General features: G+C 35.3%; 1 protein-coding gene across 2 annotated transcripts; it reads right to left on the reverse strand.

Annotated features, from left to right (window-relative positions):
* Positions 1–110: 110 nt before the first annotated feature.
* On the reverse strand, positions 111–15,223 carry LOC127806531 (uncharacterized). 2 transcript variants are annotated; one of them, XM_052343892.1, is made up of 4 exons: positions 14,897–15,223; positions 4,353–4,585; positions 3,409–4,183; positions 111–2,399 (listed from the first exon to the last, which is right to left on the reverse strand). In XM_052343892.1, exons 2-4 carry the CDS (start codon positions 4,581–4,583, stop codon positions 271–273), a joined length of 3,135 nt encoding a protein of 1,044 aa, XP_052199852.1. In that variant the 5' UTR covers positions 4,584–4,585; positions 14,897–15,223; the 3' UTR covers positions 111–270. The 2 variants fall into 2 exon arrangements, with proteins under 2 accessions (XP_052199852.1, XP_052199853.1); XM_052343893.1 differs by lacking the exon at positions 4,353–4,585.
* Positions 15,224–20,297: the final 5,074 nt, after the last annotated feature.

The raw sequence follows: 20,297 nt of genomic DNA on the forward strand, positions 1-20,297 counted from the left end.
ACTCTCTTTGTCTTTAAATTTATAGACGATACGACGAATGATTATATATTAAAAACAAATATTCACTAAGATAATTAAGATTTCTGCATTATAATGCATTAAAAAAGCAATGGTAAATGTGTATATATATATATATTCCCAGAAAAATAATTCAAAATTATTTGAGAATAGAACAGTAAACAGAGACTCAGACTCAAAGCAACACACTCACCCCCAGAGGCCATTCACACCTCCCTGCTTGAGGGTTCCCTTCCCTGTATGAACTTGTAATTAGTTCAAAGTGGCGGCGGCGGCAGGGCATCGTTGGCGGCGAGGCCGGCGAGGAGTCTTTCCCCACCCTGTCGGGCTCTGATCCGCCAATCCGACTTCAATGCTACTAAGCTCCGGTATCTGAGGGGAGCTGGTGGCGGCGGCGGCAGCGGCGGCATGGTCGGCCACCACCGATCGGCGCCTTCCCCTGCCACCCCCGGTTCTGGCGCCATTTCGCCTGGTCGTCAATCCCGAATGCCAAGGAAAACCGGCGGCGCTCATCATCCCGCCGAATGTCTGAAGATCCTCGGTTACCTCATGCCTCGACAAGGAAGCCAGGCCGGGAAGGATGTCTCTCTGGAAGTTCCTCCGCTGCCTCCCTCTTCTCCATTGGCCCTTGCGCGGTCGGTTCAGTAATGCAGCTGTTCTGGTTTCTTCCGCTTCTCTGTTTCTGGGAGCAAGAGGCCTTGGCATGAACTCTTCTTCCTTGATCTCTATCAGGTTCAGTGTCATGAGTTCAAAGGAGTCAATCTCATCAGAATAAGGTACCTCATTGTCGCCACCGTCTGTGCTCCTCAATGTAGCGCCGGAATTTCTCTCAGGACAATCCGAATGCGAAGAAACTACCTCCGCCAGCCACAGGAGGGCGTCTGCCGGAGCTTCAGATTGACGGCAAGCAGTGCTCTCCACATGACTGAGATGAGCACAGGATGACATAGCAACTATTGCCTCAGCCGCCGCAGCCCTGGCATCTTCATCCTGTGGCTGCTCGGGCTTGAGCTGTGCCGATTTCAGAAGTATCATCTCATGTTCATCGGCAGCAGGTGGCACGCCTTCCTCAATCTCTGGACATGGAGGGGCTTCAAGATCTATCTCCACTGCAATCTTCAGGTTGGCACTCGTGCTTGCAATGGAGGGAGCTAATGTAGCTTCGTCATCACTTGCAAGTGAGTTCAAATCGATGTGAGTTCTTACATTGGTAACCTTCTTCTCGCACTCATCTACAACGGGTATGTTCTCGTCAAGCTCTGTGCTGGATTCGGGGTCACAAGCCATGTTTATATCGATTAGTCCAACTTTGCCAACATTTTTTATATCTTCACCTCGAGAGGTGCATTGAAGGAATGCAGAAGCAGAGACAAGAGAAGACGACTCATTCTTAGGAGTGCAAGGATTACCAAAAATGGGAAAACCAAGGATTTTCCTGTTAACTAGGCAGTCACTCAACTCATTGCTCTTGGCCCCAACTTCAAGGATTTTCACAGTTTCACTTCCTGTCGACAATAGGCGAGAATCTGAGACCGTTGCGTTGGTGCCCTCATTCTTACCAGCAGCAGGCTTAGCTTTAAACCAAGGCAAAGCTTTCAAATGATCCTCACACTTCCTCTCTTCATGCCTGATCTCAAGGCCTCGCTGAGGAACAACCTCATTAGATAAACATTTGGAAAGGAAGGGGTTCGGCTTCATATCATTTGTCAACTTCACGTCTGCAAAATCTGAGCCCTTTAAATAGCTTCCGGGACCATAATTAATCGAGCATTCAGAAGCTACCTTGTGATCCTTACAACAGTTCAAATAATCATAACCGCCCAAAGGGAAATGGGCTGCTATATCCTTTGAAGCCGATGAAGATCCATGGCGAAGTCCATTAGGATTAGACAGTCCACTTCCTAAGCCAGCAGTAGACCCAGATCTACTGTGAAGATACAATTTGTCTCCAAAAATCTCATGGCTTTGAGCCGAAGACTTGGAACTTCTACTTGAGAAACCAGCTGAATCTGAAGGCGGATTTGCTTGGCTTGATGTCAATTTATGGGCCAAAGTAACACTAGGCTTTCCCCAAGTGGAGATGGACACAGACCAAGCATGGTCCAGGTCAGAGGAGTGAATAAATGGGTATGAACTAGGTAAATTGGAGGCAACAACTGGTTCTGGGTGATTAAAACCAGAGGGATTACAGCTTCTTTGCCAGTGTTCTGAATCACAAACTGTTCTGCTGCTCCATACATCTTCCTTGCTACGATCAGGCCGAAGAATACCAAAAGGCTGAAGAGTTTTGTCAGGCATAGTATGTATTAGCTCAGAAGATAGGAGTGCCTTATCTACATGGACACCCTGAGGAGCAGAATCCGGATAGGTTTTGCAGTGTCCTGTCAATGAAGAAAGCATAAGCATAATGAGGACCAAGACCCGGCTGGGGGAGAAACAAAAGAGGTTAATCATAGCTAAACCCCTCAGGTTTACCCGTTGTACAGAGAGATCCATTACATTTCAGAAACCTACAAAGACACCTTTTGAGATTTGTTATAACTTTAGAACCATGTCTTGTCATTACAAAATCTGTTAGTTAACCCAATGAAGTTCTAGAACGATAAAAATACACTCATTGAACCAAAAATACATGTTATTATTGGAGATAATAAATGCAATTGTTCTTTGTTATTACTAGTCATTATGAAATTTTCATATACAACTAGTAAAATATACTGCTTACTGAATGATAATAAAAGATAACAAAATTTCAACATAAAACAATCAACAACACAGGGCAATCAAATTAAATTGAGGTATCAAATAATTTTGTTATAGGCTTTCGATAAGGTATTTTCAAGCAATTTACATATATTTTGGAGATTGAAGCAAAATATATGTATATATCATGTTAGAAATATTTACACCAAGGCAAGGTACAGTAACATACAATATATAAACTAACAAACATATAAACTTATTAGTCATAAATTAGTCTAGTTATCTGGTCGTCACTGCGAACATTTGTGATTGTTGTTGTTGCTGTAACTAAAATAGAAAAAAAAAAAGAATAATTACTATACAACTAAACAATCTCTTTGTTAGCTGGAGATATAATCTTTTATCATTTTTAGATTTTCACCCAAAAAAATGAAAAAGAAAAAAAAGTAATAAACTAGATTGTTACATTTTCAAAATACACTACTTGCCCAGAATCAACAACTACTACCAAGAAGAATGTAATGCCTCAAAAATCCCAACTTCAGGTCCAAATATATGAATGGTCAAGGCTTTCTAAAAATTCAATATGGAGAGTTTAAATTATCCATTTTGTTCATCTTACTAGAGTAAAATAACAACTAAGAATGAAGGACAACTTAGTTTAGCAAGTTCAAGAGAAATCCTTACTCGCTTCCTGCACATAGGCTGACCACTCTCTCCCATTTTCAATATTCTTGACATGATGGGAGTTCTGTAGAATCTCCTTGGGCAGACCTAGAAGAAACTGTGACTTGAATTTACCAGCAGGATCCTGATCTTTAGTCTCTCCATAGCTGGCAGCACAGCCAACAAAATCAAGAGATGCAGGAAGCGCTGGTTCTTCAACATGAATGGGTTCATTCAGATCAGCCAACTTGATAGAGCTCTTACAACAGTAACCAGATCTTGAAGAAGTACCTGTGTCACAGTCAATCTTTGCACTGATATCAAGATTCAACTTCACACTACTCTCGGGAGCAATCCTGTGGTGTCTACCCAGAGGAGGACAACTTGAAACATCAGATATCTTATTCTTCAAGGACGGGTTGCTTTCCTCTGAATCAATGCATTCATCAGCTGGGAGTTCAAGATCAAACAACATTTTCCTAACCTTTGAGGGTCTGGACTCCAATATCTCACAATCCTTGGAACTAAACCCATTCTGGAATGGACTTTGACCATTGTACATGTCATTCCCTTCTGTACAACTCACAGGAGAACTATCAATTTCAACACCTGAAACAGACGGTCTAGTGCAAACAGAGTTCACCAAGGAGAAGCTTGGTTTATGCCCTTTCTGAGATAACAGTGGCCTTGAAAACGAACATGACTCCATTGGTATCCGACGCTCAAGTAGTTCCTTTCTTCTAATCTCATCCATCATGTCTTTCTGTTTCTTGTAAAGGCGATGGAGTTCAAACACCTGGATGATATGAAGAAATACAAAAAATTTAGGTGTATACAACATTAATGAAGAATTTAAATGTAACTAAAGCCAAAGACACTTCAATTTGACAATTGGTGAGATAGCAAACTGGCAAGTTGTATAGAAATGAGATCATAACATTATAGGCACTCGAGTACAGGGCTACCTGCTGCTTGAATATTGCCTCATGCTCAATCATCGTCTGCTTTAAACCATCCTTATTATAAGCAGGATAGGCAGTCGTAAAAGTGCCAGACAAGAAGTTATTGTAATATTGTTCATCTGCCAAGGTTTTGTCTCCATAAAGTAAGGGCCACTTACTACTACTACAATTCTCTTTAAGATTCCTCATGGAATATCCAGGCAAGTAGCTTTTACACTGGATCTTGGTGCCCATCTCTGCCAATGAAAAAGGAAGTCACAGATTTAGGACTAACCTTTAGCAGAAATATGGATTCCAAGTTCTGTAAAGAGGTTCAATAACAGACAGAATTTAGATCTGACAGCATCCATATTATGTAGGTGTATGTATTATATTGCATCCAACTGCATCCTTATTATACATGTGTGCACAGTGGTCATATTTGAACTCTTGATTATCACAGCAAGCATGTTGATAAGGGAAAGTCATGACATCAGTCTGGACAAAGAAGGAAAACAGCAAGATCTCACATAAGCGGAGCAAGGTAACACCCAAGCTGCTGATTAACAACTACAGAAAGAAGAAAGCAAACCCAGTATTTCTTTCCCAAGACAGGAACTAAGCGGTTTACAAGACAAAAGCAAACATGATAAGACTTCAAACTTAGATTCTAGAAATGACCGCCAATAAACATTTTTCTTTTTTTTTTACGAAAGATGAATATTCTCAGTAATGCATACATATCTCAAAATATAGGGACATTACTAGAGAATGCACCTCAAGAAATAAATGCGGAGGTAGAACAGAAACATAGAGGAACACAACAAATAGAGAAACGGCAATAGGAATGTTTTTGATGACGCTGAGGGCTGCTAGTTTTTTACTTCAAGTGCCCCAATGTTTGAAAAAAAAAATTTGCACTGTTCCACCCGTAAACTATCTCAATATGTTTTCCATTGTTTTCTTAAGGCGACTCATAGCTCATTTCTCTCATTGTATCTGCCTCTTGTGAGAAGTTAGAGGTAGAACTCCAACCTAAAAAGCTAGCTTCACAGGTGGAGGGATCCTCCTCTTTATATATAGCCCAAGTCTCCCTTGTGGAGGTGATGTGGGATTCTCAACACTCCCCCCCACGCGAAACTTCTCCAGTAACTGATACATGCCCAAGTGATTGGGCAAGATACTGGTCCATGACCACGACAGCCAAGGGTTAGCTTTGATACCATGTGAGAAGTTAGAGGTAGAACTCCAACCTGAAAAGCTAGCTTCACAGGTGGAGGGATCATCCTCCTTATATATAGCCCAAATCTCCCTTGTGAAGGCGATGTGGGATTCTCAACACAACTGTTCACAGAAGCAATCTCCTCGAGCTTGATTTAGTTGATTTAGTTCAGTTGTTCTTGAGTTTGGATTAACTCGGAGTGAAGCTAATGATTCTATTTTTTATTACTCCCAGTCTGGCCGCCACATTCTTCTAGTGGTATATATTGATGATATAGTACTTTTAGAGGATGATGATGTTGATATCATTAAATTGAAGGCACATCTTCAGCAACAGTTTCAGACTAAGGATCTGGGTCCTTTAAGATATTTTTTGGATATTGAGGTAGCTCGGTCAAAGCAAGGCATCTATATTTCTCAAAGGAAGTATGACTTGGATATGCTAGAGGAGACAAGATTGCTTGGATGTAAGCCTATAGATACCCTTATGGATCCAAATATCAGGCTATTACTAAGACAGGGAGAGCCTCTTTCTAATCTTAGGCACTACCGTCGACTAGTTGAGAAACTTAATTACCTCACAATCACTCATCCTGATATTTCATTTGATGTGAATGTGGTAAGTCAGTTCTTGGATTCACCTTGTGACAATCACTGGGATGCAGTGATCCGAATTTTTCGGTATATTAAGACTACCCCTAGTCGGGGTGTATTGTATCAAAATCATGGGCACAGTCAAATTGTGGGATATATAAAAGCTGATTGGGCAGGATCACCTAGTGACAAGTGATCCACATCTAGATACTGTGTATTTGTGGGTGGAAACCTAGTCTCTTGAAAAAATATGAAGCAAACTGTTGTCGCCAGATTCAGTGCAAAGGCTGAATACAGGGCAATGGCTGTAACAACATGTGAGCTAGTGTGGTTGAAACAATTAATTGAGGATTTAGGAGTTATGGAGGTTAAGTCTATACAATTGGTTTGTGACAACCCGGTTGCAATGCATATTGCTTCTAATCATGTGTTTAATAAGAGAACCAAGCATATTGAAATTGATTGCCATTTTGTTAAAGAAAATGTGCTCTCTGGGGATATAGTTACAACATATGTGGGTTCCAACGATCAACTAGCTAATTTACTCACCAATTCGCTTAGAATGTCTCATGTGAATTATATTTGTACCAAATTGGGTATGCTCAATATATATGCTCCAACTTGAGGGAGAGTGTTAAATAAGATAAATAAGGGGGTATTAGTGTAATTAATTTTAAATACATGTATATATATATACGCTTGTACTGTACACTTGAGGGGGTAATATACACAGTTTATTTTATTCACATAACACACACCATGGAAGGTACATAGATGGAGACATGCAGATGGTGCAAGTGCAATATCTTTTTGCTTTCTTTCTTCCGAATTTATGAATAGACGTCAGGTCTTATTTCTCCAGTACCTCGATGACAAGGATATGAGGTTATGCAATCAGCTGCAACTACAGAAAATAATGGCCTCATTTAAATAGGATCTCCAGCGACAATGACAAGTACAGCCAAAGGCATACATGCAAAACACAGTAGAAAATTCATGCACCTAAGATATTCCACCACATTCAAATGATATGGTAGCCCAGCAGTCAGGGAAGCCTAGATTACCAATAGCAAACCACACATTTGAGGCCTCAAAATATAAACAACAAGTAGACCAAAAAAAATCACCATCCTTTATCAGTAAACCATGCAGAGGAATCCCAATAAACAAATAAAAGTATAATTCTTAGACAAATTCAGAGTATGACAAATACCGAACATAAAGATATCAAATCCACCTTCATTGGTGCATAAAGAAAATGAGGTGGTTCCTGCCATTAGTAATACTTTCCATCTTCAAATTCTATCCCAACAGGGATGTCTGTTCATGTGTTAGATATGATGAAAGAAACATATAAAACTTCTTCTGTTATACAGAAATGATTCCTCTTGATATTCTGGCATGCTACATCTTTTCCAAATAATGAAATCTCCTATTCTAAAAATTCTTGCCCTCTCACAAGCATGTTTAGATTGTGAATGGAATGCTCTTCACCCCATTTTCTCCCATTTCGGTTTGCCCAAGCTATGTCCATGATATCATCATTCCAATTGATAAGGAGATGTTTCATTATCTTTTCTCTATCTTCTGACAAGGCATCTGTGGTGATGAGGTATTTCCCCTTATCCCCAAAGATTGTCGTAATCTCTGCATTTTAGACACATCTTCAAACTTGGAAAATTGAACCCAGGGCAACCTTTTACTGTTTATTTATGATTATTGTATATCTGATTAAAGGGAAGATCGACAGGTACAGTGTCCATTACAAAGGGAAACCTTGACAGTTTCACTCCTTTTTATGATGCTCTTTATTGTGAAGGGAGGCTTGACTTGATTGGGTGCTCCCGTATAGCCCATTTGGAACCAATCCTTATATAATCAGAATTCTAATTCCGTAGTTTTAATAATTTCAACAGAACTTGTGTTCTAATTATTTTGTTTGGAACAAAACATTCAAAATTAGAATGAATTCCAATTCTTATGTTTGGAACCAAGACAGACATGAAATTAAGTAAATAGTTTGACCAAATTACCATTAACAAATCACCAAAGTAAAAGGTTAATATACAACATTAAAGAACTGATTTTAATTTTTGAAGTGTTCTCTGCAAAATAAATAACACCGAGCTACATTCTCTTTTATTGTAGAACAAATTTAATTAAAAAAATGTAATACAAATCTAATTGTTCTTTTTCTTTCTCTTAGCATCAAATCTGAATAGTGAAGTTCTTGACTGCTCTTATGCAAAGCGAGAATGTTTTATTAAATCAACATTATTTTTTTCTTTTTCTTTTTTTTACCAAAGAAGCATTGGATGATATCTGAATCTCAGCCAAGAGAAATCTGCCAGTTGGACAGGCAGATCTTGTGTTCAGAGAGACCGGCCAGTCCAACTGGCGGGTCTCTCTCTCACTCAATTTTTTTTGCAACATCTTGCATTCATTTGCTTCATCCTGCACTCAATTTTCCGAAACACCTCTCTCTGTCTGTCTCAATGTAGTACAACCACGCCAACAAAGAACATTCCACATGTCTCCATGCATTTTCCAAGTGACTTTAGTGTTTTGAATGTGAAAAAAGGCCAAAGACTTTCTGAAGAAAACATGGATCTATTTGTGTGGGTTTGACGAGATATTTTTTCTGGGTTGTTGATATCCATTGGGAGAGGAAGACCCCCCAGCCCCAAAGGCACTAAGCTTGGCTAACACTTAGCAAAATTTTGCTAAAGCGTAGATCAGCCAATTGAACTGGTGGGTCCATCTCGGCTGAGGGTTGGATACATCCAATGCTACTTTGGTAAAAATCTCCAATCTGATGCTACTTTCTTAAAAAAGAAAAAATAATAGCGACACCTAGCTAGTTAGATAAATAATCAAACAAATTGCACAGGCACAATGATACAAATCAATCAAAGCTAATATTATTGATAATCTAACAAACTACAATATTACTAAGTTACATGAAACAATTCAAGCCAAAACACTGACACTAATGGAATATAAAAATCAAATACTGGATATATTTAAATTGCTTTACAGATAAAGAACATTGTTGCCTTCATGCATACCTTAGATGAAGCTCTTTGTTATCTTACAATCTGAAAAATCAGTATCAAAAAGCTGGGAAAGGAGAAGGAGAAGGGGAAGGGTATGATGAAAAATCCCTAGGAATATAAACAAAATACGGAAGGGTACCTTTGGAAATAAAATAAATAAATAAGGCCAATTGATTCTAATTCCAGAGCCTGAGGGTAAATGGAATTCCAAATCTTGCACTTTTAATTCCAATAATTCATTAAAATTCTGGATTTTGAATTCCAATTCCAGATGTTAGAATATTTTAGAATATTGTAGAATATTTCCATATCTTACAAAAATCTTTATTATATTTTTTGTAATCTTTTCATATTTGTTTATTACCTATTTGGATTAGTCACAGAACTTATATATACCCATTGTCGAAAATACAATACAATGCAATGCATTTCGATATTTTCTCCATCAACTACATCTTTCATCTTTTACATGCTTTCATAGCCATGTTTCTTCCAACACCATAGTTTTTGAGGTTTCCTAATGGCTAGGTGAGAATTTGCCCTTTTTGCCTACAGAACTGATGTTGCCGGTATTCTCACTTCTAACAATCTGAGTAAGCACAGGCAGGTGATCTTAGATTGAAGCAATATGTTTAAAAGCAATAATAAGTAAGTGGACTATCTTTTTACCCATTGTCTTGTGAATTGGGATGGGTGAAGTTTTGTATATTCAACATTGGACAACTAGTTTATGCCAGCCTCAGTCATGGATTTCTTTGTGCTATTGGGGGCAGTGTTGCCCTTGTGGGTGGACTAAGTATAGATCGGTAACTTGGTACCTTTCTGTGCCTGAAAGGAATAGGAGAGCATTTGAGGATATTAGACAGTTCAATTTTTTGTTCCAGGGGTGCAGTTATATATTCCCACCTTTTTGTGGTTGAAGGTGGATGCTCCTTTTAGTCTGTCCCCTTGTTGTATCTCATAGATGATCTTTTTTTTTTTTTCCTTGATGTTGAATTGTGTAAATCTTTAGTTCCCTATTTTCTTTTTGAAGAAGGTCCACTCATTTCTTGACAGTTGAGTTGAACATATACATAGCCTTACTTACCAAAAAAATGATAACATAATTCCAAAGTTGCCAATTCTGATGCTACATATTTTGTTTTATTTTTAATTTTTTAGTTTTAATGTTATTAGTTTTTGATATCATCCCAGACATCCTTAGATTGGGTTTGACATGTAAACAATCAAATGTAACATTCAGATGAATATGAAGAGTCTACAATTTAAGAGTAAATACACAACCTTATTCCTTATTTCAATTTATGATTTCTTATCCCACTTATAACTAATATTCCTACTATTTTTTACAACAATTCAAATTTTTTATGGGAAGTTAAAATAAAAAGTTATTTGTATGAAATTTCTATACAAATTTTTAAACAAAAAAATGGTTACTGTCAAGCCCTATAATAGATTATATATAATCTATTAAGATATTTTTTTGGATTATATATAATCTAAAAATTGGTTACAAGTTTTTATCATTAAGATATGTTTTTTGGAACATGATATATTTTTTAGGTAAATATTATAGAATATATATTATATAATATATAATAAATATTATATAGCATACAAAATAGTTAATAGTTTGATTTCGGTTTTATGTGACACAAACCAAAACCTAACTATAAATTGTTTTTCTCAAAATTTCCAAAAGGAACTTTTTCTTTGAAAAACTTAAACCAAACTAAACTAGCCGGTTTGGTTTGGTTTAACAATTTGGACCAAATTATGCACCACCATACAAATAACTACCACACCATTATGCAAAACTAACATGAGCTGCTGCCCCTAGATAATGAAGTGCTATGCAACCAAGAATCAAGATTCGCAGAAAAGGTATGAATGAATATGATATTACATCAAGACACGTGAATAAAGGTAACATACAGTAACAGGTAACTCATAAATTAATGTAGGAATAACCATTCTGCCAAGTTGTAGTTCTTGACAATTGTCACAGGGCTGAAATGAGCACAATTTTTCACCTTATGATGATAGCAAGCCACATTTGGTCTCAACCAAATAACACTAAAGTTATGCATGTAGGCACACAACCAGAACACCCAGGTTTTTTGGGTCAACACCATTTATTTATTACTTTAAGCCACAAGTACAAAGGGATGCAAGAGAACTCACACCTAGACTCCATTGGAAGCCTCTCCAGCCATGACTGTGCATAACTTTGACAGTTGACACCCCACTCACCCAAGGGGATACCCACTAGGTCCAAACTAACTTACCTGGCTGTTGCACCCAAAACCACCCTCACATGTATAGCAGTTGACACTCCCAACTGTGCTAAAATTGCACATGTGACACGTGCCTGGTAACTGCTCAAAAATATATAGCACTTGACACCCCCAACTGGCTCAATGTCAAGTGCTTGGTAGCCGTCAGTAATGGCCCATCACTAGTAACTACCCATGTCAAGGGCTTTGGCATACATGCAAGTAACTAGCCATCATGGGTATGAGGCATGCCTTCAGACAGCCCTGTCTGAAGTTCAAAGTAGTAAAGGGCCGACATGTCCCTGCAACTGTCACTCAAGCTAGCTGTCAACTATTACTCCACAAGTAACCATCACTCAGCGTGCAGCACATGCACAGACATGACTGCCTCACGCGGACAATACCTGCCTTGATGCATGCACATGACCCCACTCGCTGCCATTCAACTGTGCCATTCCACAAAGACACTGGCATGCAAGTGCTACTTTATACCTAGGCCTGCCGATGGCATGCTAGCTGAGATTACCTAGCATCTTGGTTATTGATGGACCATGGACATGCTAATGAGTGTTGGCCAGCACATTGGTCCGCATGCTTGCCTCTTGCACCTTGCCTTAGCATGCCTCCCTTCACACCATGTGCATGAGTTGAGCGTGATATGCTGCCTAGCCATGTCCAGCTCATGTCAAGGTGTTGACAGCAATCAACTTGCATAAATTTTGTGAAATGAAAATAGAATAAGTGAACTAAGGTGATGGCTTAAAGAAGAAAATTTTTTAAACCAGCTAATATTTCCCAATGACTACAAACCAAATAGTTCATTTGGACACCTTTTCCCACCCTATCAAATTATCTTGCTCTTCAGTTCCAAGACAATTTCATAACACATGTTTGCTAATAATATTGGACTTACACTGGTTTTGACACCAAAAACTAGGAAATGTCTGGATGCCCCGATGATGAACTTTTACAATGTCTAATTTTACTTTAGGACTCATGATCTGGAGTTAGAAGATTGTATCTTATCCTTTTGAAGATATGAAGAGGATGGAAATAGCTCATTATCTTTAGTTGGATAATTGTTGAAACTTTAGACAAAAATAGAGTGAGGAAGTATATTAAAAACCTGTAAGTTTAAGACTGTAACAAACCAAAATCACTTGTGATGGCTGACATACAAATTTCATAGTCCACAATTGCACCAATAAGCAGGCCTCTTACAAGCACTACCATGTGAAGATATTATATAGCAATGTCAACTGCTTTATCGAACGGAGAATTTAAGACACTGTAAAAAGAAATAGAAATCCACAAGCAGCAATGTTTTCCAATGGCAGGGTATAAGCTGAAAATGGTGGCATCATTGCATGAAAGTACTTGAAAATAAGGAATCATCACTAGCTTCCCAACAAAGTGAAAGGTGCTCACCAAATCACATTAGTTTATATGTACAACAAGCAAAAGAGTTCACAGCCTAAGAAACATTGTTTAGCCCATTCCTCCAGAAGCTTAACTTTTATAACAATTAGCTGTATATATTTGTTAGACTTTAATTGCGTTAACCAGGTCAAGTTTATAGGCTCACAATTGTGCCTCCAAAAAGTGATTAACAAAATGGACTTTGTTTTGCTTGCTTTGCATTTAACGCAAAAGAGGAGAGTCAATGAAATGGAATAAGTCTTCAGCAAAACATGTAGAGGAAGACCAAGGAGAACTTGTTTGGACACTCTTAGGTATGATATGAGTTATAAATGCCTTACATAAGAGAAGTCCAAAACCATGGATAAAAATAACTAGCGAGCAAGAATTCATATATCAAACCCACATAGTGGATTAAGGCTTGATATGTTATTGTTGCATTTGATATGTTATTGTTGCATTCATGGAAAATGTCAGTCACACCGCATTGAGAGGGTGTAACAGCCAAAGATACAGTGGCAGTTACCCCAACAGCTCGCAAATGTAAAAAACATCACTAAATGGCAATAGATTATAGGCACATTAAAGAATAAAAGTTGAATGGCCTTACACAACTTTTTCTGTCCATTTCCTAGCAGCCTAAAACTTTAGATAAATTAGTTTCTTACATTTATTAGACATTTGATCACTATAACTGAATCAAGTTATCCTCGTCGCAATTACTCCTCTGGAATACTTATCCATAAGAACTTTCTTATACTCCAATTTCTAGTCCAAATAGCATGGCTCTCTTGCATGAGTTGGCATGTAAGAGCCAAATATAAACTTGTTATACACCAATAATTCAAGTATCATAAGCAATAGCTTTTCTGACAATAGTATCATAATTTTGTTTCTTTACAATACAAATCCACGACGATTATTTGAAAAAATGGCAACTTTTGTACTATGTTTTTCCATTTCCTAAGCTTAGTGTAATATATAAATTTTACAATAGTTTTAGTTAAAATATCCACTGCAATAGTATTTTTAAAACACAGCCTACCACATGAGACTGTCGCCTGACTTTAGGAAGTCAGAGAAATAGAAAAGCACCTAGAAGATGCTTCATCAAGTCATCATATATAAACAAAGTGGTAAATTTGTTAGTGATTTTTGAACAACAACAGGTAAAAAGCACAAAGCTATCAAAACATAAAAGTGAAATGAAATAAAATTTGTTGGATTGTAGATCACCCAAAAAGATGGGCACTTGACTCCTGATAATGAAAAGAACACAAAGCAAACTCCAATGCTTTCAAGGGAGGAGAGAGCTATATAACTTGACAATCTTCGAATCCTTGCCTTCCAGCTCACAGTTATAGCTGCCAATCATCTGCTACTAGCTAAGCAGCATATATAAACTACGTTACTAATTTGCGGACCATTCTGATTGGGTAGTGCAATAGTCAACCATTTGGAGGAGGCATCTTGAAAAATTCCCTTCAAACTAGCATAAACTGAACTTGAAACCCCTAATATGCATTAATCAATAACAGGCCCTGCTTTTATTTGCATTCCACAATGCAGTTTAAAACACTCATTTAAAATTGGGATATAGAAACCACCATGCTTTAAATCACTCAATCACCAGGAATAGGAGGAAAAAAATAATATAAGCAAAACAGCCAAAGACATAATAAGCGTTACCAGTAGAATTCAGTGACGAATCCTGAGCCCTAATCCACGGAGAAAAATTACTTTCTCCCATGACTAACTGAGATTCTAGTTTAAAAATTGATGTTAGAACAGATCCCCCATTAAAGTGATGAGCCCTCAAATCCATTAAATTAAGACAGATATAAATGCACAAAGCAATTGTCCAAACCAGGAAATCCAATCATCAGACAAACCCACAGAAAGAAACTTGAAATAACGGGAGGAATTAACAGAATCATCGAACATAGAAACTTAATGAACTCCAGAAATTAAAAGCAACTGTGAATAGAATTTAGTAATTTACCTTACACCCACATCATGGATTCAATTATTGTCCAATACCCAATAAAGAATAATCACTGCAGTGGAGAATCTAGACTGGAAGGAGCGAAGGCAAAAGAGAAGGAGAAGAAAACTAAATAAATAGGAAGAAGCAAAAAATGGGTATTTTGGAAACACCATTTTGGACAAGCTTAGATCGTCATCAACTGGAAGAAAAGATGGAGATTTCGATCTGCTGGGCCAGACTCTGAAAGACAGAAGAAAGTTAATGGGGAGAGAGAGAGAGAGAGAGAGAGTATTCTCAAGTGAGAGAATGAGAGATCCCAGATAAGAAATATTCACAAAACAAACGACCTTCTAAGAACAGTGACGTGAATTTTGTCAGCTTTCGGTCTCTTTTTCACTCTGTGCTTCATTTTTCTAAACCACCGTGAAGATCAATGAAAATGCACAGAATACCCCCGCATTTTCTGTAATAGCACGCATCTCCTTTAATTCTCTAGATCATTTACCACTAAACCCTAAAATTTTCATAATACCCCTCCATCAAATCTCTCTTTTGTAATATATAAAAATAAAAAATTTAAATAATTATGGTCAGGTGATCTAAATAACCCGCGTGACCAATAGGATTCTTTTAAATAGCCTATCATATATTATTATTGATGAGTTCTTTAAATGAATTCATGTCGATTGAGTTTTTTCTTTTAAAAGATAAATAAATTATTTCAGGTGATTGATGAGGGTATTTTGATTTTGAGAAATCCCATTGATAATGAAATTGTTAGCGAAAATGGAAGAGATACATACTTACATAAATCGAAAACCCACTGTCATCCCACTACCAATCGACAACAAGATTTGTTTTTTTTAGGATAAATCTAATATCACATAATCGAAGATACTGCAAAGACATCAAATGCAAATAGTTCAATTATTTGTTTTCTTTACAAAATTGAATCATACCGAACCTTTTATGATTTTATTTTACACTCAACATTCGGCTTTCATATTTATCCGAGTTCAACAACAATGAGTTTTAATAATATCTTTATAGTACAATGGGGATTCGAGTGTAGAAAAAAAATATTAAAAATTGTTAGCTAATCAAGAAAAAAATAGATATAGAGATATGACCCAAGTTACAAAAAAAAAGAAATAGAAGTGTTAAAGTGGGAAAAAGATAAAGGTATAAAATAGTTAAATTTTATATTCTTATTAAGTGACAGGTAACTTTTGCTATTTTAAAAACATGAAGGTAATTTGTATATTTTCACTAAACTTGAGAGTCATACGTCAAATTTACCCCCACCATCCATGATTTTCCTTCTTTTTCAACTGGATAATTTATGGGTTGGAAGAAACGGGCACCTCTAGATTCTCTCTCCCTTCCCTTATTTCATATATATATATATATATATATATATTAATAAAAATTAAATAATATATCTCAAAGTGTACAGCTAATTAATCTATTAAACCAAACAAAAATAACTTATTCTTGCTAAAGAATATATTAGAATTTAATTATAATAAATTATTAATTAATCGAATACAAGCACTTGAGTGCTCCGTACAATAAAAATGTTATCTGGGCACTAAGAATAACACTTTTATATTAGTACATTGTATTATGAGTCAAATTTACATTTTTGTTTTATATTTTTACATTTTTTTTGAATGATTATTCAATTTTTTTATTATTTTAATTATATTTTCGAATGAATTTAACTATTGTGTTTTGATTTTTTTTTTTGACAATCTAAATTTTTTATTATTTTAATTATACCTCTAAATTTATATATTTTTAATTAATTTAATTTATATATTTTGACATAATAGAGTTTGACTTGTATTTTATGATTTCATTTTATTTTATAAATAAAAATAAAATAAATAAATTAATAAAAATACTGATTTAATTATGTAATCAAAATAATAAAAATTTAATCTAATCACGTAAAAAAATTGTAAAGGTATAAAAATAAAAATATAAACTTAAGCGGACATTACAGTCCAAATACGGCAGCATGGGGTGGGGCCCAGCCACACTGTGGGAAGGATGAGGCTTCTCCAGTCCAGGTTTGAGGTTTACGGTTGCGACTCGTAAGTACCCTCGGAGTTGGAGACATTTACGAAAAGGGTACTCGTACTTTTCTCGGTCTCCGATTGGCGGAGATGCCATCTGAGAGAGAAAGTCTACGCAACAACGTTTCGTCGCAATCATACCTGAAACCTGTGCTTACACGTGGCATGCCCTCTGACACGCCACGTGTACGCAATTACGCTTTCAAATCCTCCAACCACGTTAATTTTATTTCAATAAATTCCAATAATGGGTAGCGCTAATACTAATGATTGCTCACGTATAGTAATAAAAACATATATTTTTTAAATAATTTACATTTATTATATTTTTTAATGTTTAAATAATTTATAAGTCAATAAAATAATTTAAAACACGATGACTTTATTATTAATCAATATTATTGTGCTGAAAAATGATAATAAATTTATTAATTAAAATTATCGTCTTCAAAACTACTTAAAATTTACAATAAATAAAATAATCAAAAAATATATATAGAAGTTTTAGTACAATCAGTTTGATATTTAAATTAAATATTAAAAATTTAAGAGTTATATTGAAACAAATACGAGAGACATCAATTTTATAGAATAAGGATCTATAAATATATGGAGTTTTTTAAATTATACTAAAATTATAATTTTTACATATAATATTTATTTTGATATTTAGTAAAAATATGATTCTTTATGGATAATATTTATCTTTTTTTCGCAAAAATTTGTAGATAAAATTTTAAATGTTGAAATTATTATGTTTGTGCTTCGTGCAGGACCTTTTGATTAAAAAAATATTTATATAATGGTTTATAGTTCTCAGATGACAAAAATAATCTCCCTATATATGTATTCGAGATATCTATTGGGGTTTATGCTGTAGAGTAATTTTATGAAAACTATAAATTTTTTAGATTCTTAATAATATGAAAATCTTTATAGATTCTCATCTAATCGATCTTTGAAAAACTATGAGAATCTCTTGAAATTTCAATTTTTTTGAGATTGTGTCATATTTTAGAGATCTTTTGATTTCTTGAATTTCATTATCTAGAAAATCATTTTGGTCTCTCAGTATTTAGTTTTGTAGACCACAAAGTTTTTAAATTTTCGTTTGATATGTCTTTTTTACATAAAAGCCCAATTTAGTTATTTTGGGCATTTTTATGTTTTTTTTTTACCTTTTTGCCATGACACATCAAATATAATTATTTACATGTTAAAAATAATATATAATAAATGTACCTTGTTTTGTGTACGCTTATTGTTGTTTAATTGTCCTTTTAAATCTCTCGTTAACATAACCCTACAATACTTATTTTAAATATTAATTTTTAATTATAAAAATTATTTGAAAAAGTGTTATTTTTATACTAAATTGTGACATTTGTTCTAACACTCATACATTAATATATTGTATCTTGAAATAATATAAATGTACAACATAATAATACATAAGTGTCATCAAAAGGGTCACAATTGACTATCCAAATAACATTTTCATAGTTGATCAAATATAGTGCATTTTGCTTTGAAGCATTTAATCAATTAAAATAATTTTTTTAAATTAAAAATTAAATTCAATAAATATATTATATCTAAAATTAAATTACAGTTATTACACCTTCACTATATATGGTTAACATCACCTTTTTCTCTTAATAGAAATTATTGCTATGTCCTACCACTAAAATCAGTAAAAATTAAATATTTTATCTCTGTATTTTATATTTAAAAATATTATATTAAACAAAATACTAAATTTGTCATTGGTACGATGTGGTATCGGTACCAAACAATATCGGGTTACTATTTTAAATAAATTGATAGTATGAATTATAAAAATATATAAACATAGTAAACTATGTATATATATATGTTTTTAATTTGACAAAAATATATTTAAAATATAAATCTAAAAACTAAAAGCATGCATTTATTTTCTATAATAATATTAAAATATAATATAATTAAATTCATGAAAAGATATCAATATTTGCCATGACGAGTTGAGTTTTTCTTTTTCGATTTTCTACATTGTTGGTTCGGTTTATCAATGGATTTGGTTTTGATTGATTGTTTTGTGTTTGTTCGGTTTATACGGTTTAAGTTTCATTTTTTTCAAGCTTGGTTTATTGGGTTTAGTCCCTCGATTTGGTTTGTTTAGTTTGTAGATTTCGGTTTGTTTGCACACCCTTAATTATGAAGTGTAATCTTTTGATGTCTATTTTTTTTAAAAAAAAAAGGTACATAAGTCCAAAAAATAGGTTTACTTTCACCTAGAAATAGGGATGGCAATTGCAATCGAAATCGTGGGGAACCGAACCAAAATCAAACCGGTCAACGCGGTTAAAAACCGCTTGACTGGGTAATAGTTTGGTTCGGGGAAAAATCGAACACTATTTCAATGGGTATAATTTGGTTATGATTTTCATTAAAATCAAACTAAAACCCGAACCGAAATCGAACCTAATGGTAGGTAACCGAACTGAACTGAATATATATAATATATTATATACAACCTAGCCCACCTGAGACTAGCTCACCCCAACCCAATTGCCTTGCTTGCAAACCCTTATCCCCTTCTCTTCTCCTTCCTCTCTCAACCTCACTCTCACCCTCGCTGCTTCTCGCTCGTCCGCCCACCCTCGTCCTTACTCTCTGCATGTCTCTTACTCTCGCTCACCCTCGCTGGATCTCTCTTGCTCTTGCTAGGGCTCAGCCTCTGCACTCGCTTGCCCTCAATCTCTCTCACCTTTTCTGCCTCATTTCTCTTGCTCCTCCACGCGAGCTCGCCAATCGCCCTTGCTCTCTGCATCTCTCTTGCTCTCACTTGCCCTCAATAGATCTCTCTTGCTCTAGCTAGGGCTCGACCCCTCTTGCTCTCGCTTACCCTCAATCTCTCTCACCCTCGCTGCCTCTCGCTCTCTGCCTCATCTCTCTTTATATTAATTTATTTTTTATATTTATAATTTTGTTAGATGGAGTTGGCTCATTCATTTCAGATGGATATGCATCAATTTACGAAGAATATATTAATGTTATTGATGAAGGTATTAACTTTCGTAACTAATTTTTTTTAGCTTAAATTACAATTTAATTATACACATATTAATTTATTGATTTTAACAATTGTAGGTTTGGAAATGTGATTTTATATCCAATAAGTTTTGTAACTTTATGCAAGAATAAAGTAACTTTATTAGAATTTATCTTTGTTTGTTGTGAAATTATCAAAAAAATTTATGAATGCTATTTGTCTTTATTTGTTGATATGAATTAAACTAAAAAAATCATGGTTAAACCGAAACCAAACCGAAATCAAATGGTTTGGTTAT

Source organism: Diospyros lotus, chromosome 7, assembly GCF_014633365.1.
Source record: "Diospyros lotus cultivar Yz01 chromosome 7, ASM1463336v1, whole genome shotgun sequence".
NCBI lineage: Eukaryota > Viridiplantae > Streptophyta > Magnoliopsida > Ericales > Ebenaceae > Diospyros > Diospyros lotus.